Here is a 24,821-nt window from a genome sequence, read left to right on the forward strand (position 1 = left end):
AGAGCAGGCTCAAGAATGTTCTGGAGTGGTGGAGTGATGCTGAGAGCATCAAAACCAACGCCATCCCAACAGGCACATGAAAAGATGCTCAACATCGCTAATCATCAGAGAAACGCAAATCAAAACCACCATGAGGTATCACCTCACACCGGTCAGAATGGCCACCATTAAAAAGTCCACAAATAACAAATGCTGGCGAGAGTGTGGAGAGGAGGGAACCCTCCCACACTGTTGGTGGGAATGCAAATTGGTGCAGTCATTATGGAGAACAGTATAGAGGTCCCTCAAAAAACTAAAAAATAGTGTCCTATGACCCAGCCATCCCACTCCTGGGCATATATCCAGAGAAAACTCTAATTCAAAAAGATACATGTGGGCTTCCCTGGTGGCACAGTGGTTAAGAATCCGCCTGCCAATGCAGGGGACATGGGTTCGAGCCCTGGTCCGGGAAGATCCCACATGCCGCGGAGCAACTAAGCCCGTGCGCCGCAACTACTGAGCCTGCGCTCTAGAGCCCGCGAGCCACAACTACTGAAGCCCGCGCGCCTAGAGCCCGTGCTCTGCAACAAGAGAAGCCACCGCAACGAGAAGCCTGCGCACCACACGAAGAGTCTCTCACCACAACTAGAGAAAGCCCGCGGGCAGCAACAAAGACCTAACGCAGCCAAAAATAAATAAAATAAAATAAATTTAAAAAAAGATACATGTACCCCAATGTTCATAGCAGCATTATTTACAATAGCCAAGATATGGAAACAACCTAAATGTCCATCAACAGATGAATGGATAAAGAAGATGTGGTACATGTATACAATGGAATACAGCTGAGCTATAAAAAAGAATGAAATAATGCCATTTGCAGCAATATGGATGCAACTAGAGATTATCGTACTAAGTGAAGTAAGTCAGACAGAGAAAGACCATATGATACCACTTATATGTGGAATCTAAACTATGACACAAATGAACCTATCTATGAAACAGAAACAGACTCACAGACCTAGAGAACAGACGTGTGGTCGCCGAAGGGAAGGGTGGGTGGCGGGGGGATGGAGTGGGAGTCTGGGATGAGCAGATGCAAACTGTTATATATAGAATGGATAAACAACAAGGTCCTACTGTAGAGCACAGGGAACTCTATTCAATATCCTGGGATAAACCATCATGGAAAAGAATATGAAAGAAGGTACACATATGTATACCTGAATCACTTTGCTGTACAGCAGAAACTAACACAACATTGTAAATCAACTATACTTCAATAAAAAATTTTTTTGATATTAAAGCCAATAAAACTTAAAAAAAAACAACAAGGCCATCAATTTCCCTCTCGGGCTGTGGTTTCACCTCAGATAACACCTGACGCGGGAAGCGCGGGATGCTGTAACGGAACCTCACAGGCTGGGTGGGTTAAACAACAGCTATTTCTGACAGTTCTGGAAGCTGGGAGGCTGTGATCATGTTGCCAGCAAAGCCTTCCTGCTGGTTTTATCCTCACGTGGCCTCCCTTGGTACGTGCACACAGAGAGAGCCCGTGTTTCCTCCTCTGCTTATAAGGGCCTTAACCCCTCACCCTCGTGACCTCATTGAATCCTAACCACCTCCCAGAGGCCCACCTCCAAATACTATCATAGGGATAAGATTTCAACACATGAATTTGGGGAGCGCACATTCAGTTCATAGCAGCACCCTCATTCATTCAACGAACATTTAATCAGTGGCTGATATACGTCAGACACTATGAGGGAGGGTCTGGAGGCAGAAAAATGAGCAGACCCCGGGGTCCCTGGGCTCCTGGACTTACTACCGTGTGGGCAGGGAGAGACCGACGTGAATAGTCACGCGGGAGTCCCCCCAGTGACGGGTGTGAGGAGCTCAGGGAGGAGAGACAAGAACGACAAGCATCGGAGCAGGGCGCCATCTACCCTGGAGGCTGAGAGAGGCTTCCTGAAGGTCGCTTTGCCTGAGATCTGAAGGGAACGGGTGTGACTCGGACAAGGGAAGGCACAGGACGAAGGACCGTGGAACGTTTAAGGAGCAGAGACCTCATATCAGTCTTGCGACAAGATGTGGCCAGGAGGGTAAGAGAGAAGCAGGTGAGGCTGGTGAGGCAGATGTGGCCAGGAGAGACTTGGGTCTGAGAGCTGCGGTTAGGAGGGAAATCTGAGACGGTACCTCCGTGTTAGTTTCCTACAAATCACCGCATAAGTTCTATGCCTGGTAACAACGTGATTCCCTCTCAGGGCTCTGGAGGTAGAAGTCTCGCTTGAGCTCAAATCAGGAGGCGAGCAGGGCTGCGTCCCCTTGGGAAGCTGCGGAGGAGAATTTGTTCCCACCCTCTTCCAGCTTCTAGAGGCGCCCACGTTCCTGGGCTCCCGGCCCCTCCCCCAACTTCAAAGCCATCCTCACATCTCTCTTTGACTCTGCCCCTCTGCCCCTTCCCTTTGTAAGGACGCCTGTGATGACCCCGGGCCCACAAAGGAGATCAGGACATTCCCCACCTCAAGTTGCCTGATGTAATCACTCAGCTTCACCCACTGCTAAATGGGTTAAGGGTACGTTGGGTTGCTTTGTATTATTTTTTACAACTGACTGCGTGTTCATTGACAATTATCTCAAAATAAAAAGGATTTCATAAAAGTAAAAAAAAAAAAAAAGAAAGAAAAGCGATTCTGCTCGGTTGGGAAGGCCTTTAATCTGATCTGGCTGGTTCAACATCTAATTTTATTACGGCGTATCTCAGGCATGGAAGTTGGATGTTCTCCCAGGTTTTGGTCGAGAGAGGCTCCAGAACTGGGGCTGTGGTTTCTTTATTAAGAATAGAGGATGTCAAGGGAATCTACCAACTGTAGGATTCTAAGTGCGTTTTCTGTGCGGTGTGGCCAAGAAGGAGGAGGAAAGAAGCAAGTGTGCAGGGTTCTGGTGGCAGAGCGTCTCTACGGAGTGACCACCTGCCGAGTGCTTCCAAAAGAGCACAGGCTGGGAGAGAGGGATGGGGAGATTTGGGCTTCCTGGCTAAGCTGAGAAAAGACCCAGACACCTAGGTAGCAGTCCACCAGCAAGGTTCTGCCGTAGATGCCTAACTCTGATTTTGTAAGACCCTGAGGTGTGATCCCTACCTCTGCATTTCAGCAGAGTACAGGTAGATATGAGGATTTTCACCTACATCTTTCTAAGAGTTGACAATTCCACCCCCTCTGGTGTCGGACACTTTCTCCAAGAAAATTTTAGCATCCAGGCGTGCTTTCACATAACATGAATCACGTGAGTCCCTTCTCGATGGTCTTCCAGCTCTTCTGATTGTGACAAGGAGAAAGTCCATTCGTACGTAAGTAACAACTGCTAATCCCCATTTTAACACAGAAACGCCACATCTCAAATTTAGAGCCTCTGGTGGGCCATGGTACCCACGTAGAATTCAACAGTATAGGTATCTTCTACTTATGGGAACCAAGATTGGTTTTCAGTTCTTGAGGGTGATATAAAGTTTCCTTTTCAATTGAATCAAAGTAAGTAAAACATAAAGAAAAGGTATAAGTATTATAGTTCAGGCGCTATGTGTATATGGTTAAAAAAAATCATGAAAACAATTTAAAAGTGAATGAAATTTAAGAATCACTAGTCTCAAAAACATTCTAGCATGACTGGAAATTTAGATAATTACATCATTCAACCTCAACCTATTAAAGTAAATAACCCGCTCTTGGCCTTCTTCTTTGGCATAAACACATCCTGCCTCACTGCCTGGATAGTCGACGTTACAAAAGTTGAGTTAAGGGGATGACATGCCATTTTTTTTTGTCCACCTTAGGACTGTGAGAATAGAATTACATCTGGCTGTGTAAGTTTCCTCGGTACAAATTTCAAGTGATCTACTCTCATCCATTCTCAACATTGTGGAGACCCAGCTGCCAAAAAACCACAAAGAGAATGGTTCACAAGATTCTCTTATTCATCCTAGACACACAGAACAATTGAGGAGCAAAGTGTGAGGCTACATATGGTCCAGTGAATACGAGAGACCTTACCCTTTGAGTAGAAACATTACAAGGTATCAACTCCATGGACCAGTGTTGTCTTCCCTAATAATATCAGATTTTTACTTGACAAAGAGAAGCTGTGACGATGGTGACACTTCCACACTGTATCCTTAGATTTTTTTCCAGCTCCATGATTACAAGATAAGGAAGTAACGATCAAATACGGTGGGAGAAATGATACAGCAAAGAGCACACTTTTGAGAGAAAAAGAGCTGAAGGTCATAGTGGCGGGGAAATCTGGATAACAGTAGAGACACCGGGTGAAAGATAAGGAGTTCCACCTTCAGCCATAGTTGAGTTTGCAGTGGTAGGAGAACATGTGATATATGAAATGCAGAGAGAAAGATGATAGAGACCCAAAGGGGCAGTGTTTCTCAGACTTTAGTGTACACGACAGAGGCCGTAAACTCAAAAGCCCATCTCGCCAGGAGGACTGACTCTGTAAGACGGCCAGCGTGTTTCTCGAAGGCGGTTCAGGCTGTATCTTTCAACACGCAGACACACCTTCTCAGATCAAACACTGCATATATCAAATACTACTCATGTCTACCCTTCTTGCCCCCCAAGAAGGCTCTGCTTAATTTCTTCTAGAAACGCCTGGTGCTGTAGGACTCTCTTTCACACTAACCATTTCTCTTCTCATTATTATGAGACCAACAGGTGAGTGGCAGCTGCCCTTCAGTCTCAGCAAGCAGGGAACTGAGAACGCTGGGGACTCAGGAAATCTGGAGACCACTGGACCATTCCAAAGGAAACAGTCAGTAACCAGTGGGCAGGGAACACTGTCGGATTTTCTGATTTTTTTAAGAGAAGTCAGAAGTATAGACTTTTTCATGAAATTTTCTCTTATATAGGAATTAGATATTAATTTAAAAAAAAAAAACATTTAAAGCACCGTGAGAGAGGCTCTGTTTCTGCAAACAGTGAGCCAGGCTATTTGGACCCACCCATCCTGTCGAGAACAATTTAGAAAGCTGATTAAAATATAAAATATGTGAGAATCGACATAATGCCAGCAAACAAAACACATCTGTGGGACGGAGTCAGCCTTGGCCAGTTCTGTGATTCGGTCCATGAGAATCACCTGGAGGTCCTGGCTAAGACTACAGATTCCCAGGCCTCACCCATGGAGATTTTGATTCAGTGGGTTCTGGGCTGGAGCCTGAGAACTTCCATTTTTAACGATCTCTGCAATAGACTCTTCTGCTGATGGTCTGGAAACAACACTTTGAGATACTCTGCACTAAATCGCCATGTGGCTCTAGGCTGTCTTGTGCCCCCTCTGGGCCTCGGTTTCCCCCTCTGCGAAACGGGCATACTGAATGAATACTTCTCTCTGAGGCTCCATCAGGCTTTCCAACAGCCCCATAACCCCCAGTCATCGGAGGGAGACAGAAGTTGGATCCATGCCCAGCCTGTATCCAGCAGACCATTCTGGAAATTACCGTCCTGAAACTCAGTTCTGCAAATATTTTAGCATTTTGTTGACAGCTTTTTAAATTTAGTAACCTAATGCAAAGGGCAAAAAAGTCCTATCGGAGTTGAGAAGAAGGGAATGTGGATGGTGAGGTTTCCCAGCTGCTGCTGCGGAGCTGTAGCAGGCTTCCTGGTGTTTATAAGCAGGGGAAGCTCTAATGCACGAGAGGAAAAGCAAAGGGCGCATTTCCAGAGGGAGGAAAGGTAGAGCTAATGAGTAAAGCAGAGAGAATGTCTTTCCTGCGGGGAGCCAAGGTGATTTAGAGTTGAACTCAAATTAGAGATAATTACTCAAGATGGAATTTAATCCAATAACAGAAATAAGTTTCTAAAGGTCCAAGGAGTGCAAAAATGGGGCAGGCCCCTTTAGGAATGGAGAAGGACCCATCGAGGGTGATATTCAAATGACAGCCCATCAGACATTTGCTGGGGAAGCATTCAAAAGAATTTAACATCAAAAAGACAGTTAGACTAGATGTATCTGTTCAAGCGACATGGATCAAACATCTACGACGCTGACACCCGTCCCTGAAAATACAGCAGTGACCGAGACAGAGTCCCTGCCTTCACAGAGCTAAAGGCCAAAGAAGGAAGACAGACAATGAGCAGGTCATCCCCACCGGTGCACGGGCTGGAGGGAAAACATTCAGGGAGATGTGAGAACACAGACGGAGGAGCGCGGCTGGTCTGGGACGCATCCCTGCAAAAGTAACACTCGAGCCGAGCTCTCACGGTCTACAGGGGAATGAAACAAGACGCTGAAACATTTCAGGAAGAGTCCCTTCCCACGTTGAGTTTCCCCGGTTGTGTGTTTGCTAGTCGTGGGAGCTGGCAGTGACACACCTCGGTATTTACGGAACACAGACTGTGTTTCCTTCGGTTAATGTTCAAATAGCCTTTTTCTCTCAAAAGTTCCTCCTGCATTTGCACCCAGCACCCATGAGAAAACTTGCCCAGGAGACACCATTTGCCAAAAGGCAGGCCTCACGTTCAGCTCAGAGAAACAAGGGAAGCTGGCTGAGCGGGTGGAGAGAAGCCCTAGGGTGAGCAGGTGTGGGTTCGAGAGCTTGGAGTGAGTAGCCTGGCGGAGGAAAACGATTCCACGTTCTACCTGAGAACTCGGAGAGGGACAGCTAAACTGCTCAGATGTTTCCTCCTTTTTTGAAAAGCTCTAAACCTCAATCCTGTCTCCTAAAACATTCTTTAAAAAGAAGAAAATCAGCCAAAACTATGAACAGAGGCCACAAGAGAATTGGGAAATCACAAATATGGAAACAGTCGACCTGCCAGACTGGGCATGGGGAGCGTTTCTCTCTTTATTGAAATGTTGGGGGAATTCTGTGGCGGTCCAGTGGTTATGACTCGGCACTTTCGCTGCTGGGGCCCAGGTTCGATCCCTGGTCAGGGAACTAAGACCCCACAAGCTGTGCAGTGAGGCCAATATATATATATGTATAAAACCCATTATTATTATAACAACCTTATCTGTATATAAGTTTCGTTATGAGAATAATGGGACACACATTTGTACCCACCATCACCTCCAGAAAAACACGTGGAGGACGCTAGATCAATGTATCTGAAAAGGCTGATCCAATGTTGCCTACGTTTCAATCACTCACATTTTCATCTTATCTGAACAGCACCTAGATTATTATTATGAAACACCGTTCTTTAAGTCAACCCGCTCAAAGCTTACTGCTTACTGAAGTCTCATCCTATATAATATCTATGAAAGCTATCTTAAGCTTCTGACGAGCTATCTTAAAATAAAAACATAACCATTAATTGTTTAATCGCTCCAAGTGCACCCGAAATCATCTCACCTACTTCACATGCTACGTGGACTTTGATTTGGAAAATGCCGGACAGACCTTCGCTGTTCTCCTTAAACCCAGAAATACAAGCTATCTGAGGCCCCAGGGAAACCCACCAGAGCAAAGGATGTGCTCAGTAAAATGGGGAGATGCATGCAGTGGTCCTTAGGATGGCACCCATGCTCGGTGGCCCTGTCTGAAGACCACACCAAGGGAGGTGGATGGAGGAATACCCAACCTCCCTCTGCATTCCCATTAAGCCCCCCAGCAGCACGGTCTCTGGGGGCCGAGGCTGACTTGAGGCTCCCTGGCTTCCCTGGATATCTGCCATTCTCTAGAGAAAGTGGCCACCCGAAAAACACCTTAAAAGGCTCCAGTTAACATGACACAGGAAAAGCTGTCAACAGGGTGGGAGGTGAAGCCAAAGTTCACAGCTCTCTCTACCACCTGAGCTCTCGTCTGTCTCGTTTTATTTTTTGAGGATGAAATGAATTAATACATGTAATGGGATTAGAACACTGACTGGCACGATGTAAACGATTAGCAGTTGTGGGTCATTGTTATGATCAGTCCAGCCATGTCAGCCCCTGTCACAGGGTCACATACAAGCGAGCAGATTGGGTGAGTTCCAAGATCCTGGTGACAGGAGGGAAGTTTGGAGCCACCCAAACCTGACCCCAAGGGCCTCTCAATGCTGGACCAACTACGTGCCAGTCTTCAGAGCAACCCCATGAGCAAGGTACTTTGATTGACCCGTTTTACAGATAAGGAACTTGGACTCAGAGGTTAGATGGTTACCCAAGGTCACCGCAGAAAGCATTAGAACAGGAACTGGAACCCAGGCCACCTGGCCTCAGAGCCCATGCCGTTAACGTGCTCTGTGCCCCACCGGCCCAATGATCAAAGGGTCAGACGTCTGTGATGAACCAAAGGGCAATGTCCATCACAAAGGGGGCCGTTCCATTCAGCCCCACCCAATCAGAATGGGCCGGCGGCTGGGAGGGCTGGATTTCTCAAGAGAAATTGGAAATTCATATTTTTATGTGAAATCTTCCTATTTTTCAACATTGGCAACTAATTAAAAGTTTTTAACTCCGTGATTTTGCAAAACGAAATGCAGCCACAGGCCAGAGTCAGCTCGGAGGCCTCTTAATTTATGACCGCAGAGTTCAGGTAAAACCTCCCAGTAGTTCTGAGTTGCAATAGCTGGGCTACCCCACTGGTCCCATCATAGTCAGCCTTCAAAGGCTGGTCATCTGTGATCGTCCCAGCCACTGGAATTCCCGGGATCTTCCATCCCACACAGGTCAATTCCAGTTGGTAGCTGAGGCCGTAGAGACACCTGTCCTCCGGGAGAGGCCGTTCCCTACAGACCCAGAGAGAGACCAGGCAGAGACCCCGCCCCCCCCCACAGCCTTCCTGACCGAGGCAGGGCACGGCAGGGCTGAGGCAGGCGTGCTTGCCTTCTTGCTTCTCTCAGCCCTCGTAGCTGAGGCGGGGCTGTTTTAAATTTAGAGGAATAAACAAGGCTGCTGTGTTTATAGGGCTGTTTGAATTCAGGAACAGCTTGAACTGTGGATTAGTAAACCTGGCGTGGTTTGGGACCTCGAAACCCTTTCTCAAAACTCTGGGTTCTGCGAAGTCCAAAACGTTTCCTTCCACATGTTATCACCTTGTTAAGCTTTTGTTTACTTTTACTGGAATGTAACCCATTATGGCCCAGAGTCAAGAACAATGAATTCATCACAGGGCGGTTTTGATAAGGCCTTGGATGTCCAAAAAGCCTTAGGGCTTTCAAATTGGCTTGCATTAAACTTTCTTCTTTCCTAGAAAGAAAATGTTTTATTTCCTTAGGATAATGGAACTTGGAAACTGGGAGCTGATTTGAATGGCAGAGAACAATTTCCCAGAAAGTTCTGAAATGTGGCTCAGATGTCCATTGTCAGACACTCAGACACTGGAGAGCAAGTTTACTTTTCATAGAAGAAGAAGAAGCAAAAAAAAAGAAGGAATAGGTTCCTAACTTCTCTCTTGCATCTATGTGTTTCGTCCATGTGCATTATTTTAACCACAGACCAGCAACCTCTTGCTGGGACATCTCTCTCCTCTGCTCCCTCCAATCTTGATGGATATAAAAGGAGCAAACCCATGGGACAAGCCTTAAAAGGCTCGCCCCGCCCAGATCCATCGCCAACATCCTGGAGCCAGAAATAACGTTCTGTGAGCCACACCATCAATTTACTTCCCGCAAACTCCATGGCCCCATCCAAACTCCAGTGTGACATCACTGTGTCTGCTTTTTATGGAGGGTTCTTTTTTGTTTGTTTCTTGGGGGTTTTGGTTGTTGTTGTGTGTTTGATTTTGCTTTACAAGATTAAATATTTTGCTCTCACACCTTCATGAGACATGAGACGGTGTTTTAATTCCATCTCCAGGACCCGTCTCTCATTAGAATTCTAGGTGTCTGCTTCCCTATCCCTCCCCTCCCCTCCCCTCAAAGCCGTATGTGACATTTGCACGCATCCTGCCACCGAACTTCGCCTTCACATCTGCCATGGCCCAGAGCAACAGATGGTACCTGGCAATGAAATGAACTTAAAAAAAAAAAAAGAAGAGAAAGAAAAAGAATGGAGCTCATCACTCACCCTCAGGGCCGCACTGTGCTGGATTACTGATGCAGGAAGTTTTGTACCTTCCGTAATAGAGAAATGTGACTCCTTTTTCCTCCTTGAGGTAAATGCCTTTGTTGACCTTTCCTTCTACAATATCTAAGTGAGAAGAATGGCAACACTGTAGGTTAACGATCGCATGAGATGCAACGTCCAGAGATGTGTCAGGCTTACAAACAACTTACGTCTAAGTATACTGTGTTAATTTATATTTATAATTAAATATTTCGAACATTATATATTATTATATAATACTAACAGTAGTTAACGTTTCATAATTAAGAACTAAATCACAAATAATATACATTTGTGTCAATATTAAATATTAAGTATTCTATCCTATTAATATTTTATCACATTAATATCATACCAGTGTATACTATGTACTATAATATAACACTATTATAATTGCTACGTTGGTCGACAGTTGAGTTACCAGAAGCCATGTGATTAGACTCTCCTACTGTCCTAAACTCTCATTCCATCCACCTCTTCATGGGTTCTCACTGCCACCTTCACACTAGACTTTCCAAGTGAAACACTGAGATTCAAGTTTGAACGTAAAACTACATGTGAACTCGCTCTCCTTTTGAGTTCTCATTGAGAGCCCCCAATCCTAGACATGGGAGCCCATGATTTTCAGAGAATTCATTTTCAAACTCTAGGAAGGACATGCAGAGCTACACTTCGAGTCGTCCCAGAAGAGCCCGCCAACGACAAGACCGCAGGGCCAGCGGTCCTGGCAGAGACGCCAGCTCCGCCATCTTTTTGTTTGTCCCATTCCCATAGCAAACCTCTCTGATGGTGTCAGTGCGATGTCAGTGGTTTACAGAATTGAAGCCAAGGGTGATGAGTCACGTATTGTTGACTGGGGTCACGTATTGTTGACTGGGATCAAAGTCACCCAGATGACCCTCTGCCCTGTGGCACATGCCTCCTGCCCTTGGAGCCGTTGAGCCAGATGAAGACGTACAGAGCACTGGAGGCTCTTGGACCGACTGCTACCCCAGCTCAGATTTTCTGACAACCATTGGCATGTGGATACCAACTCAAAGGGCTTCAAGTTTTTCCTTATCGTGTTTAAACTTTTTTTTTTTTTTTTTTTTTTTTTTTTTTGCGGTACGCGGGCCTCTCACTGTTGTGGCCTCTCTCGTTGCGGAGCACAGGCTCCGGACGCGCAGGCTCAGCGGCCATGGCTCACGGGCCCAGCCGCTCCGCGGCACGTGGGATCTTCCCGGACCGGGGCACGAACCCGCGTCCCCTGCATCGGCAGACGGACTCTCAACCACTGCGCCACCAGGGAAGCCCTAAACTTATTTTTTTTTTAACCTATCTCGTTTATTGCTGGAGATGATCTACATATTACAAAGTTACATGGGCAACTCACAGCTCATGATTGAATGAGGCTGTATAAACCCCTAAACCAGACTGTTTGCTTGGCAAAATTAATTTTGGAAGTGAAACCCCCCATAGTTGAAAGAGCAATCAGGTTACATATTGTAAAAAGATCAGGAGGGAGACCTAAATTACCTGAGCTGACTCTCCCCACTGACAGAGAGCTGCCCAATTGCTACTATCCATTCTGCTCTGTACTACATAAGCAAAATCCGAAACATACGGGCTCTGGAGGCTATTAAATAAGATAGTCATTTAGCCATGACTCTTGTGGGTGTGTCTTAGAAGACAGCTTCTAATGATTAAAAAAAAAAATTCCAGCTACAGAAGAAATGCCGATTTTAATGTGTGTAAGAGATCAAATTTTTGATGAGGTGTTTTAAAATCGACTTTAATTTTCCATTCAAAGGGCATGTTTTTCCTCCTCCAAAGAATCCATTTAAAAATCCAAACAAGTTCTATTTGTAGAAACTGCTCATCTTATGTCTGTATTGTTCTGAAAACAAGCAGCTGGTCTGGAAGACCCTGGTCGCTTGAAAGCGTAGAGACACCCCCTAATATACTGCAATCCGTGGTAACTCCTTTAGACCTAATTCGAAGTTGTTATCTTCAATACCCTGGATCTTTGGCCCTTTTTCTGGTTATTTGCTTGTTTGCTCGTCAAGATATAGTGAATTCATATAGAACCAACTTGGAATGGCCTTTCAATTCATTGCAGATCCAAACTCGACAGAACGCAGAAGAAATGTGTGCTCACCTACAGTTGCAGAGAAATTTGCGTAGGCAGAGTCATTGGTATATACAAAGGTAGAATTATGGGGAGGAAGTACAGTGAGGTTGTGGGTTCGTAATGCTGGGTAAAACAACAAAAGAAAAAAGCACAATGAATGAGTGACACAAAAACAAATGGAACCGACATATCTCTCAACCCAACACGCATCGACAAGTGTGCCTTTCATCCCGCAAACAGCTTGGATTTTCTCTTCCGACCCCACCTCCCTCTTATTTTTTCAGGGGACATTAGGGCAAGTCCAGCGGCCCCGTTCAGTCCCAAACCTAGGGCGTGATCGCCGCTGTATTTGGTTGCGGTTTGCTGGCTCCCGTTCCCATCCAGATACTTAGTTGAGAGATATGAAATTGAACTCGGCCATAAAATAGCCTTAACAAAAGGATGAACGGTTGTGATGTCACAAGAACTGATGAAACAGCGACACGGCATGAAAACACCCGCGTGTTATTATGACGAATGGACAAAACAACAGAGAATTCAGCGACAAATGACAAAGCAGTGCCTCCATGCAATGACTCCCAACACCGTTCAACTATCCCCAGGAGTAAAACGTGAAGCCTGGAATCAAACCGAAACGTGCGGTCAAGCACGGTAACGTAAAGAATGGATCCAACAGAACAGTGCGGGGAAACCTGCGTCATTCAAGCGTCTGGGGACAAACACCGATAGAGTTCGAGATTTACGGGAAAATAACACTTGGGGTGGACAAACTTCAACCACAGTGTAATTCTATCTGATAATCTATGGCGATGAAATGAGTTGAGGGGGTGAGGAGAGAAATATACGGATCTTTATTGGAGCTCTGTTTGAAGTAATTCCTAAAATAGCGCCTGGGTCCTAAACAAGGAGCTCTTTTGACAATGCAGTTTCCACTTGGAATGATCTCATTTCAAAGGCTTTAAAGTAAAGGCCCTGAGAAAAGAAAATTAGATGATAACAAGGGGAAACCATTTCTTTTAACCTGAGGTAGTCATCACATAACTATCAGAGGGACCTTCCATCCCTATGGTACAGACTATTTCGAGAAAATATGGAGCCCCAGTGGCCCAGTCCAGGTTTTCCTGTGGCCGCCACTGCTGCCTGATACGCAGACAAGCAAGAGGCAATGCAGAATAAGGCAGGGCCTCCGGTGGCCCTACACAGGAGGACAGCGCCCTTCAGGGACCCTGCTCCTTGACTGAGCTCCTCTAAGGGTGCCCGCAGACTTCAGCTGTAATGCTTCTCAATTTGCAAATTAGAAAAAAAAAAAGGTTTTAGAATCTGAGGTGGCAATTTACGGCAGCACGTGAAGTCCCAGGAATAAGGAAAACACCAGTGTGCTGGTGTGGAAAGCATAGTAATCAGCAAGGTGGGGGGGGGGGGCGCGTTTAATCCATTACAAAGAACCCGTATAGACAATCTGAGCGCGTGCCAGGACGGCCGTACATAACTCTCCCGTTATACACATCAGTCGTTGGACATGATCAAGTGGAATAAGGAAATAAAAATTAAAATGTCAAAGCATCCCAAATCACTCAAAACTCAGACTTCAAAAAAGCTTCTTATTGGAATGCAAAAAGTGCTCAGGGCTGTCTGGGGTTTCTCCTTCTCGGAATGTCTGAATTACTTCAGATAGGAACTTTATCTTCCATGGAATTGGGGACCCTTGGAAGCATCTTAGGTGATGTTGGATCTTTTCACAGGAGGGCTTCCAGTGACGTGTAGAGGAGCTGACAGGTAGGTGTGTGGGGGGGGTACCTTTGCTAAGTGAAATCATGACCCCGCAAACAGGGGGGTCAGTCTTCGTTGGCACGACGTTTGGCCCTAGGTTCCAATGGGCCCCCGCTCTGGCAGGCATGTAGATTACCCCATTTGTGCCCACCTAGAAAACGTACATCGGGACTTGTCCAGAGACTGATCCATCATGTACCGCTTAAAGCTGAAAACAACTGCATTTGTTTAAAGGTTGTTGGACGAAATGCACATCTTAATGTTTTGAAGCATAAATTCTGTCCTTCAACCATAAAAACATATAAAAGTTCTAGTAAAATCCTTTGCCATAACAATGATTAGGGGGAAGCTACACAAATGTTTATTCATCTCCGTCATCGAGGCTGACTTCAGAGTGGACGCTCTTTGTTCCCTTGTCCCTCCCAACGGCCCCTGATTCCCTAGGGAAAGTGCATTCCTGGGGCCCTGGTTACTGTCCCCACCCCGTCTACCTCCAGTTGTCTCCTGAAGTTCGTGGATCCCATCCACACTTTCCAACGGCCAGTAATGGGAAGCAGAAGCCAAGACGTCAAACCCTTGGGGGAGAAAAGAAAAAAAAATGTTACATCACCATTAGGAAAGAAAGAGCTGGACATAAGGAACCACTTACCACCTCCATCAGGAATTGGGGAAAGGGTAAAAGTGTCAGAGTGACTGTGGGATGTATTCAAAAGGCATTTGAATAGATTCAATACACACTCCCAGTGTTCAAAAAACTCAGTAAATGAGTGTTTTTAGAGAATAAAACATAATAAATAGGAATAGAGAGATACCTTTTAACCAAAGAAAATGAAAGCCACCACGCCTAATGGTGCAACAGAAGAAGCACAGCCATACGTGTCAGGAAAAAAGACAAGCATGTCCATTATCCCATTATTACTTCCTGCGCTTTAGAAGACATAGCTGATACAGTCAGACAAGAGAAAAAAATGAGGTTGAAGGGCTTCCCTGGTGGCGCAGTGGTCGAGAGTCCGCCTGCCGATGCAGGGGACACGGGTTCGTGGCACAGTGGTTAAGAGTCCGCCTGCCGATGCAGGGGACACGGGTTCGTGCCCCAGTCCGGGAAGATCCCGCGTGCCGTGAAGCGGCTGGGCCCGTGAGCCATGGCCGCTGAGCCTGCGCGTCCGGAGCCCGTGCTCCGCAACGGGAGAGGCCACAGCGGTGAGGGGCCCGTGTACCGCAAAAAAAAAAAAAAAAAAAAAAAAAAATGAGGTTGAAAAAGAGGAGGAAACCAACGCCGATATTGTGCAGACGTTGTGTAAGGTTCTTTACCAAATACTTCGTCGTTTCATTCTGGTGATAATCTATAAGATAACTGTACTCTTAGCCTATCTGTTATGACAAGGAAGAAAATGCCCCCTCAGGAGCCACCCAGCCGACTGGTGTCCTCCATACGCATCTCCTGCATTGTCCTGATCTTTCTGTTATCTCTCTGCTTCCACCATCCTAAAAATGAATCCTTTCAAAATTACCTTTATGTTCCTTGTACTTTGCATAGACATCATTGTAGGCAGATATGTTCTTTTTTATTCTGCTCTTCTCACTTAATACCATACAAATTATTTGATTTAACTCTCATAATCGAGTTTGGGTAATAGTCCCTGGAGAGGCTACACCATCACACATTGAATTGTTCTGCTAACTTGAATCTTCTTTTGGATTATTTCTCTGTGAACAGTTCCCAGAAGTGGAAATAATGGCCCAGATGACTAAATAATAATCAACTGCCTTGAATGTCTGCCAGATTACCAAAAAGATAAAATTAATAAAGTAATCTTTGTGTTGTTCATTGTAAAAGACGTGTTTGTTCTTTTTTTGTTTTTTTTTTTGCGGTATGTGGGTCTCTCACCGTTGTGGCCTCTCCCGTCGCGGAGCACAGGCTCCGGACGCGCAGGCTCAGCGGCCATGGCTCACGGGCCCAGCCGCCCCGCGGCACGCGGGATCCTCCCAGACCGGGGCACGAACCCGTGTCCCCTGCATCGGCAGGCGGACTCTCAACCACTGCGCCACCAGGGAAGCCCAAAGACGTTTTTTAAGAGGAGATAATATAATCATTATTTTCAAATGATATATGCCTGATAGTGAAAATGAAAAATTATTACAAATAAGAAAAGAATTTGGTAAGTGAAAACCTGTTACAAACAATAAAAGAATTTAGTAAGGAGGCTGATACAAATTAAATATGCAAATGTCAATAGCTCTCCTGTATTCAAATAATAATTCTAACAAACAGAAGAAAGGTTCTCATTTATAAATGCAACCAAGACACTGAAGAACAAAAGAATAAGAACTATACAACATTCTCAGGAAGAAAACAGTAAAATCATGCTAACGGATATGAAAGAACCCTTGAAAAAACGAAGGACTTAACCTATTCTTGATTTTAAAAACCCAAAAATCATAAAAATATCTACTAAAGATGCTCAACTTTGCTAATTATTAGAGAAACGTCAATCAAAACTACAATGAGGTACCACCTCGTACCGGTCAGAATGGCCATCATCAAAAAGCCTACGAAAAATAAATGCTGGAGAGGGTGTGGAGAAAAGGGAACCCTTCTACACTGTTGGTGGGAATGTAAATTGGTGCAGCCACTACGGAAATCAGTATGGAGCTTCCTTAAAAATCTAAAAATAGATTTACCAAATGATCCAGCAATCCCACTCCTGGCCATATATCTGGAGAAAACTGTAATTTGAAAAGATACATGCACCCCAACATTCATTGCAGCACTATTTACAATGGCCAGGACATGGAAGCAACCTGGGTGTCCATCAACAGATGAATGGATAAAGAAGATGTGATACACATACACACACACACACACACACACACACACACACACAACGGAATACTACTCAGCCCTAAAAAAGAATGAAATAATGTAATTTGCAGCAACATGGATGGACCTAGAGATTATCCTACTAAGTGAAGTAAGTCAGAAGGAGAAAGACAAATATTGTACGATATTACTTATACGTGGAATCTAAAAAAATGACACAAATGAACTTATCTATGAAACACAAACAGAATCACAGACATAGAGAACAGACTTGTAGTTGCCAAGGGGGAGGGGGAGTGGGGGAGGGATGGAGTGGAGGTTGGGATTAGCAGATGCAAACTATTATACATAGAATGGATAAACAACAAGGTCCTACTGTATATAGCACAGCGAACTATATCCAGTCTCCTGGGATAAACCACAATGGAAAAGAATGTAAAACAAGAATGTCTATATGTGTATAACTGAGTCACTTTGCTGTACAGCAGAAACTAACACACACTGTAAAGCAACTCTACTTCAATAAAATAATTTTTTTCAAAATCAGGGCTTCAGCAAGAATTTCTCATCCATACTTAATGTTTTGTTGATCCAGTTTGGTGAGAGAGAGGGGGAGGGAGGGCGGGGTATCAATATTCGAAAAGAAAAGCTAATAAAACCTTTCATTTTTCCTTTTCAGCTTTTATTCCAGATTTCCCCATTCCGTCCCTTCCCTGTCACTTACTCTGTGTGTCGGTAAAGGGAAGCCCTCACCGCTTGAATCTGTGTAGGGCAATACGTGTCCACCGATTTTATTCAACGGAAATCTACACCACACAGAGGAAAATTGGTCCCTGCCAATTTGGGCAGATCTCGGACCCCTCCTGCCTGGCCCATGACACACCAATCTCATTCCACAGTGGGACTCACCTGCTGTCCCCCCTGCTCTTTTCTCGCTGTGCATAACTGACTCTGTCATTCAAGCCTCTGCCCTCAGGACACCCCCTCCAAGAGGCCTTCCCTGATCACCCCTCATCACCACCACCATCCACTCTTTCTCCCAATGCTTTGTTTTGTCTTCCCGTAGGGCTTACACTATAATTTGAACGTTTTTGTTTGTTAGTATATTTGTTTGTTGTCTGCCTCCTATACCAGGCTCTTAGCAACTTGAGTGCAGGGAGTTTGTTCTATTTGCACCTTAGCCCCGTGTCTAAAACACAGCCTGGTGTGTGTGTGTATGTATGCATGTGCATGTGTGTGTATGTGCGTGTGTGCGTGCACGTGTGTGCGTGTGTGTCAGAAATCTAGGTTTTTGCATTTGAACTCTCCCCCAAATTTTAATGTTAGCAATTAATTCTTTTTTTTTTTAGCAATTAATTCGTAAAAAAACTATATAGGTGGAATGAATGATGAAATTGCAATAATGAGTAAAGAAAAGAATAAACCTAGAAAGACTATGTGATTCTGATGCCCCCCGATTTCTAAATGCCAAATTTCCATTTGTTCAATAGTGCATAAACATTATTTTTTAAAATTATATCATAAACACTTTTGTGTTTGCACTAGGACAATGAGGAATGAAGTCCCTGCCATGACCCAGTGACTCTGAGGGTCCTTTATAGACGATACAACACGATGTTGGTGACGGATGTTAACTAGACTTACTGCGCTGACCGTTGCAGGATACATACAAATACCAAATCATGATGTTGTACCCCTGAAACTCATTATTAATTTTACATGCCAGTTATATCTCAATTAAAAAATAAAAATAAATAAAGGGAACAAACAATTGATTCACACAGGGGGAAAACCCACTACATAACTACGGGAATTATAATTACTAGAATCACCTGTGTTAGCCTCCTTGCCATCTAAATGGGGCCAATGAGGTGAGCTGCCCCCATCTCCTGGAAATAGAACCAGCCGCTCTAGGTACCCCAGGGCCAGGAAACTTCTGGATAATGACATGGTTTATTAAGTCCCCTCATTACAGAAGTTATCCGTAAAAGGCATGTTTATAAACTTTTTTCAAGTGATGGGCAATTTCTTGGCCGTCGCCATCTGTGGATTTAGACTTATCCAACATCACAGCTTCCTAGCACTGTCCTCGGGGCCAGAGCAAGAAGTCGGGCAGCCTGGGGCCAGAGAAAAGGATCCAGGTGTGGGATGGAGTCCCCAGTTTCCCCTCTCTGGGCCTCACCTCCGTCAGCTCTCGAATGGGGAGGTGGGCTAGAATAGCCCCTGGTGGTCCTTCCAACAGCATGCTATAGTTTGGCACAAAATGTCAGTCCACAGTCACAAAACACACAAATGCTCGAAACGATTCGAAGTTCTTTTTCAATTATTGATGACACTAAATACGTATCTATGCGGTAGAGATAAAGACCAGGAAAATATCGAGTTCCCCGGGCTAGTATAGAGAGGCAAGGCAGAAAACGAAGCCAAACCCCCAGCTGGGTGTTAAAATCACACAGGCTGTCTGTCTTCAGGGACTCGGCTCACCAGACAACCAGCAAAGCTTCAACGGACAGTGTGCCATCCAGCCAACAGGTATTCACCGAGCACCTAGCATTTGTAAGGCACAGGGCTGGGTACCATACCGAGAAAACAGGAAACGCTTACTAGTCCTCCTAGAACCTTAGAAAGGAAGCTTTGGTGTGGTTGCCCTTCAGGACACTAGGGGTCCAGCCTCTACTGGGGACCCCGGCTCACCGAGCATCCCGGGCATACCTCCCCCACTGGGCTGACCACGCTGTTCTCATCTCCAACAACCTCTGTATGAGTCTGGCCACCCCCAGCTCCCTCCAAATTTGTGACCTTAGTTACCACTATGTCTTATTAGCGCTGGGACCTCGGGCAGAGCACTTACTCTTGGGCAGCAACGCTTCCTCACCTGGAGGCTGACAAAGCTTCAGAGCACGGGGGGGACTGCCTGGGAGCTACGTAAAAGCACCCAGTACGCCATCATGCTGGCGTTTTTATTTACTGCTTCCTGCTCCTTAGAATACAAGGCTACAATTTATGTAGCCTTTCCCACACGGATGGGCATGCAGGGTGTTTCCAAATTTCTTCCCATTGGGAACAGGGTCTCTGCGTGTTCCCTGTGTGCCTAGGCGGATGCCCTTGGGTGGAAGTCCTGGGAATCAGGTTTCCTCCACTGGGGCTCCCCTCAGGATGCCGCAGGCTTCAGGGGTCAGAAGCAGAAATGCATCAGGCCTCCCAGGTGCTGATGCTGCACGGATGACAGGGGTCAGACTTTTCAGCAGGAAGGGGGTTGAGGAGGAAGAGAAGACAAAATAAAAGGACTGGAGGAGGAGCAAGAGGAAGAAAATAAGGGAGAAAGGATGACAGGAAAGAAAAGGAGAGAGAGGGAGAGAAGGAGGGAAACAGGAAGGAAGGAAGGAAGGGGGAAAGGAGAGGAAGCAATAGGGTTTCGTCCATAGGATATAAAAAAAATAGAGAAAAGCACCTAGATGTTCAGTAAATATCAGCCTTCATTTTTATTCTAAAAAGGAAGGAAGGCGGGAGGAAGAAAAGGAAATAAAGGTTTAAAAATGTGGGGTGACCAAGCGGGGAGGGGGGTGGGATGAACTGGGAGATTGGGATTGACATATACACACTGTTGATACTATGTATACAATAGGTAACTAATGAGAACCTACTGTAGGGCACAGGGAAGCTACTCAGTGCTCTGAGGGGAGCTACATGGGAAGGAAATCCAAAAAGGAGGGGCTATGTGTATACGCAGAGCTGATTCACTTTGCTGTACCGCAGAAACTAACACAACATTGTAAAGCAACTCTACTCCAATAAAAAGTAATAAAAAAATTTTTAAGTAAAATAAAATTTAAAAGTGGGGTGGGGAGAACAAGAAGAAAGAGAGGTTGCTGGAGACGGGAGGATTCAATGCAGAGGAATCTCTCGCAGCTACAGAGCGCTGCTGACAAGGCAGCTTAAGACCCCAAACGCCCTGCACTCCGGCCGTCCACCCAGGCCCCGACGCACATTGCTCCTTCGTAGTAATATTTCTACGATCGTCAGTTTTATTATTATTTCTCTGAGGTAGTTAGTTGACCAAGAAATGTTTTTTCTACCCTAAAGTAGGATGTAAGAGCAGCAGTTTCTCTATGGAACCAAGACTGAGCTCAAGCTACTCCTTGAAGCTAAGGGTCAAGGATGCCAGTGGACGTGGGTGGAACCGGGGGGCCGCAGTGTGGCCAAGGGACCACATGGCAAACACCCTACAGCTTCCCTTCCCACCCTGACTGCGGCCGGGGTCCTAGGGCTGCCTTGTCGCCTTCCTGGCCACACACACATCTCTCCTGGGAAACCAGCGTGAGCTGTCGGCTGTGAGTTAGCGACAGGGCACGAACAGCCTCTGTTTGATGCGATGCTAGATGACCTATTTATCCCCAAATCCTTCTTTCAGCGTTTTGGCTAAGGAAAGGGGAGCCTGTGGAAATTCACCGCCCTCACACCCTTTTCAACAAAAGATTGAACTTAAACATGAGGATGAAAGAGACACGGCAGCCCCTGTACCACTGAGACGGCAGGCGGAGGTGGCAGTGATCGCGGGGTGCTCCAGCACCCACCGCGTCGGCCGCGTCACTCCAAAGGGGACAGAGTCCCACCCATTGTCTACCTTCACCCCGCACGGCTCTGGTGCTCCCACGAGACCGGAGCCTTCTCCTGGGAACTGGCTTCCCACCTGGATGGGGCCGGGGATGCTGCACCCGCCATCTCCGGTGGGTCATGGAGTTGGCAGGGCTGCCCGTGACGATAATCGTGGCCAGAGGCAAGCTCACCCACAGCCGGGGTTGTCCTCCGGGCTCCCAAGCGAGGACTTGGGGACGTTAGTGTAGGGTCCCCTCTACCACGCGCATGCCAGCCGAGCAGCAAACGGGAACAAGGGCCGGCAAAGCGAATTCCCGTCACCGTCACACAGGCCTCCCCCTCTGGGAAGGGGCAAGGGAAGTTTTCATGTCTCCTCTATCCTCCCCAAGGAAAGCCTCAGGGTGGTGCTTCCAGACTGAGGACTCGGGGGGGCAAAGGAAAAGCGGACCCAGCCGGTTGGGCGAGGGGTTTCCTCAGAGGAAATGGAGGAATCAAGCTCCCATCGGAGGGATGGGGACAGGACGGGGTGGTGCGGGGAAGGGGGGCGATGCTCTAAGTCAGCTCCAGTGAATCTGTGCTGGAGACACATGATGTAAGGAAGAGACAGAAGATGCTTCACCGGTGAACACCCCCATGTCCTGAATGCCCCAGAACCAGAAGCATCCGGGCCCGGAGAGACCTGCTTCCCCAAGATGGAGGTGCAGGATGGTGAGTGACCCACGGTGCCAGGACAGCTGGTGGGGCCAGAGGAGCCCAAGAAGGGCCTCTCTCGCCCACAGCCTCAGAGACAAACAAGCGAACTGCTTCCAGACCCCGGGCTGGGCACGGAGAGCAGGTAGTGAGCAGACCGGGAGGGAAGCTGCCTCACTTACCTGGATGGGCTTGTGACCTGGTGTCGGCTCCGTGCACCTGCATACAAAACACCACATTGTAAGACACGCGGGGCACCTGCCGGCGAGTCCCATCTCAGCGAGCACCACCTGGGGACGTTACCTGAAAACCACAGTAAGATAACAGCAGGCAGGAGTGCCAGCAGCAAAGAGGCAGCAGCTTCCTCATGGTTTTTGCGGAGGGAAAACGCGATCCAAGCAGAGTTCCTGAGGGTCTGGGACAAAGTGGCGCCTCTAACTTTCGCTCCCTTGGGAAAGGGACATTTTCCCAGGTTCCGGAAAGAAGAAAACCTTCTGTTTCCCTAGCGTTTGTGAACTGCAGAGAGCTAAGGCAGAGGGGTCGTGAGAGTTAATGGGTGTTTCGTCTTCGTCTCCGGACACAAGGGTCTTCGGTGATCAATAAACACACGGGAGCGATCAGACCGGCTCGGGGACGCAGGGAGGAGACAGGCAGCTTCTGATCACAGCTCCCGAGAAGCAATCCAGGGCTGCGGCTGCAGTGCCGAAGCTCGGGGGTGATCGTGGGTCCCTCGCGGTTTTCTGTTTCTGTCAAGAGTCTTCAGTGGTATCCACCCAGGTTCGGAGCTGGAAGTTTCTCTTTTTCCTGGAAGTGGGAGGAATTGTGTCTGGAGCTCCCTCGGGCTCCTGGGCTGGTGCGTTGCTGCCCGACTCCTTCTGGTGTGACTCAGGCTTACACCTCGTCCGTCTGTCTGTCCCCCAGCGCTTGGGGTGGAGAGAGTGAGGGATGTAAGGCTCTCTCCTCAAACTTTGTTCTGTTCTGCTTCTCTATTTATGTCCCGTGGCTGCTGTGTCCTTCCTGGGTCCTAACACCAGCCTGTTACGCACCACTGGGAATTGCCTTCAGGATCTGAGGTTCAGAAGCAGAGCAGGCAGGCACGGGGCGCATACATACGTCAGCTACCTTCCGCCAGCGCCTCAGAGCCAGCGTCAATATGCATAAGTAGAAGATGTACAGCACGCCGTAAACTCTGTTTAGAGCGGAGCCTCGCACGCCCCGAGAGAAGGAAGGTGATTTAGGGGTGGAGGAAGAAAATACACCGCACCCTCTGCCCTCTGAGAGATGCCGGCCACGTTTTCTCTTTAACCCTTTCAGAGACGGATGAAACTATTTACAAGGTGCCCTGAGCAATCACACCAATCCCCACAGCCCACCACAGCATCCAGGGTAGTGTTCTCAAGGTCACGGGGCCCCAGCTCCCGTGCCGTGGATGGGTCCTGGTCCATGGCCTGTTAGGAGCCAGGCTGCACAGCAGGAGGGGAGCGGCAGGCGAGCGAGGCTTCATCTGCCGCCCCCCATCGCTCGCATTATCGCCTGAACATTCCCCCCACCCTCTCCACCTCACCCCTAGCCCCCCATCCCACCTCCCCCGGTCTGTGGAAAAATTGTCTTCCACGAAACCAGTCCCTGGCGCCAAAAAGGTTGGGGACCGCTGCCCAAGGTGATAGCAAAGTGTCAGGCCCTTAGCCAGCCTCCGCCCACTTTACTAGAGACCAAAACTTTATACTGCATACATGTCCACACACACACGCACGCACGATTATAATCACTGCTATAATGTGCTATGTGATTTAAATAACACTTACCTCACTGTACCATCTCCAGTGCTTACTGGCTGTGTGCTCTTAGGCAAGTTACTGAACCTCTCTGTTTCATATTCCTCATCTGTGAAATGGAGGTAATAGTTTCCGCTCCATAGAGTTGTAACAAGAAATGAGATGATACATACAAGGCTCTCAAAGCAGCGCTTGGAAAATACATAGCACTCCATAAATGCTAGCCATTTTTTGCAAAGAAAAAATGTCACTCAATAAATGTTAGCTGTGATTATTATTATTATAAAGTAGAAAATAACACCCACTAAATGTTAGCTAATATTACTAGCTCCTTTGTCCTGACACTAAGTGGGAACAGAGCCCTGAATCCAAATACTTCCTAAAGAGGATAAGAAAATGCCCTCCAGTTCCCATGGGGGAGAAAAAAATGTGATGTCAAAACCGTGAAGTGATTACTTTTAATTTGTGCCTGCAGCCCACAACCTCCCAGATGATCTGATAGGCTGAACCAGGCTGCACAGCTTCAGCAGGGCTCCAGAAATTCATGTGCACGTTTCTCTATCTCTTTGCACTTGAAAAAATGGTGAATTCCACTGTGGTAATTGCCACCTTTATCCTGCCGCCTGGGCTGATCGCCTAAGGGGGAAAGTAATTTACAACTTTTATCCCAGCATTTCACCAGTTTTCTGTCCCTCCTGTTGCCTGCCTCCAGAGGAAAGAGAAAGATGCATGAGGAGGGACAGCAGAGCAGATTTTTCTTAGTCCAGGTCTTAATTTACCAAGAATTAGACAGATTGCTACTTAAATGGACCTCTCCCATCACCCAGACCGAACCACGCTGGTTTGTTCCTTTTTTAACCGTAAAAGTCACCATCAACCTAGAGATTGTCATACTGAGTGAAGTAAGTCAGACAGAGAGAGACAAATATATGATCTCGCTTATATGCGGAATCTAAAAGAAGGGTATACATGAACTTATTTACAAAACAGAAACAGTCATGGTTACCAGGGGGGAAAGGTGCGGGGGAGGGATAGATTGGGA

At 46.8% G+C, this 24,821-nt stretch overlaps 1 protein-coding gene across 2 annotated transcripts in view; it reads right to left on the reverse strand.

The window, feature by feature from the left end:
• The window catches only part of ADGRD1 (adhesion G protein-coupled receptor D1), a 141,183-nt gene extending 118,518 nt beyond the window's left edge, over positions 1-22,665 (reverse strand). Inside the window, exons 1-5 of one of the 2 annotated variants that reach the window (XM_024758648.1) lie at positions 22,308-22,373; positions 22,187-22,223; positions 14,389-14,472; positions 12,155-12,250; positions 9,979-10,101 (exon numbers count right to left, since the gene is read on the reverse strand). In XM_024758648.1, the coding sequence (XP_024614416.1) occupies positions 9,979-10,101; positions 12,155-12,250; positions 14,389-14,472; positions 22,187-22,223; positions 22,308-22,373 (406 nt within the window). Of the gene's footprint in view, positions 1-9,978; positions 10,102-12,154; positions 12,251-14,388; positions 14,473-22,186; positions 22,224-22,307 lie in introns of both variants that reach the window. The other variant, XM_024758649.1, reaches the window with a different exon arrangement.
• Positions 22,666-24,821: the final 2,156 nt, after the last annotated feature.

The sequence above is a fragment of the Neophocaena asiaeorientalis genome, unplaced genomic scaffold, assembly GCF_003031525.2.
Source record: "Neophocaena asiaeorientalis asiaeorientalis breed wild unplaced genomic scaffold, Neophocaena_asiaeorientalis_V1.1 scaffold77, whole genome shotgun sequence".
NCBI classification, from domain to species: domain Eukaryota; kingdom Metazoa; phylum Chordata; class Mammalia; order Artiodactyla; family Phocoenidae; genus Neophocaena; species Neophocaena asiaeorientalis.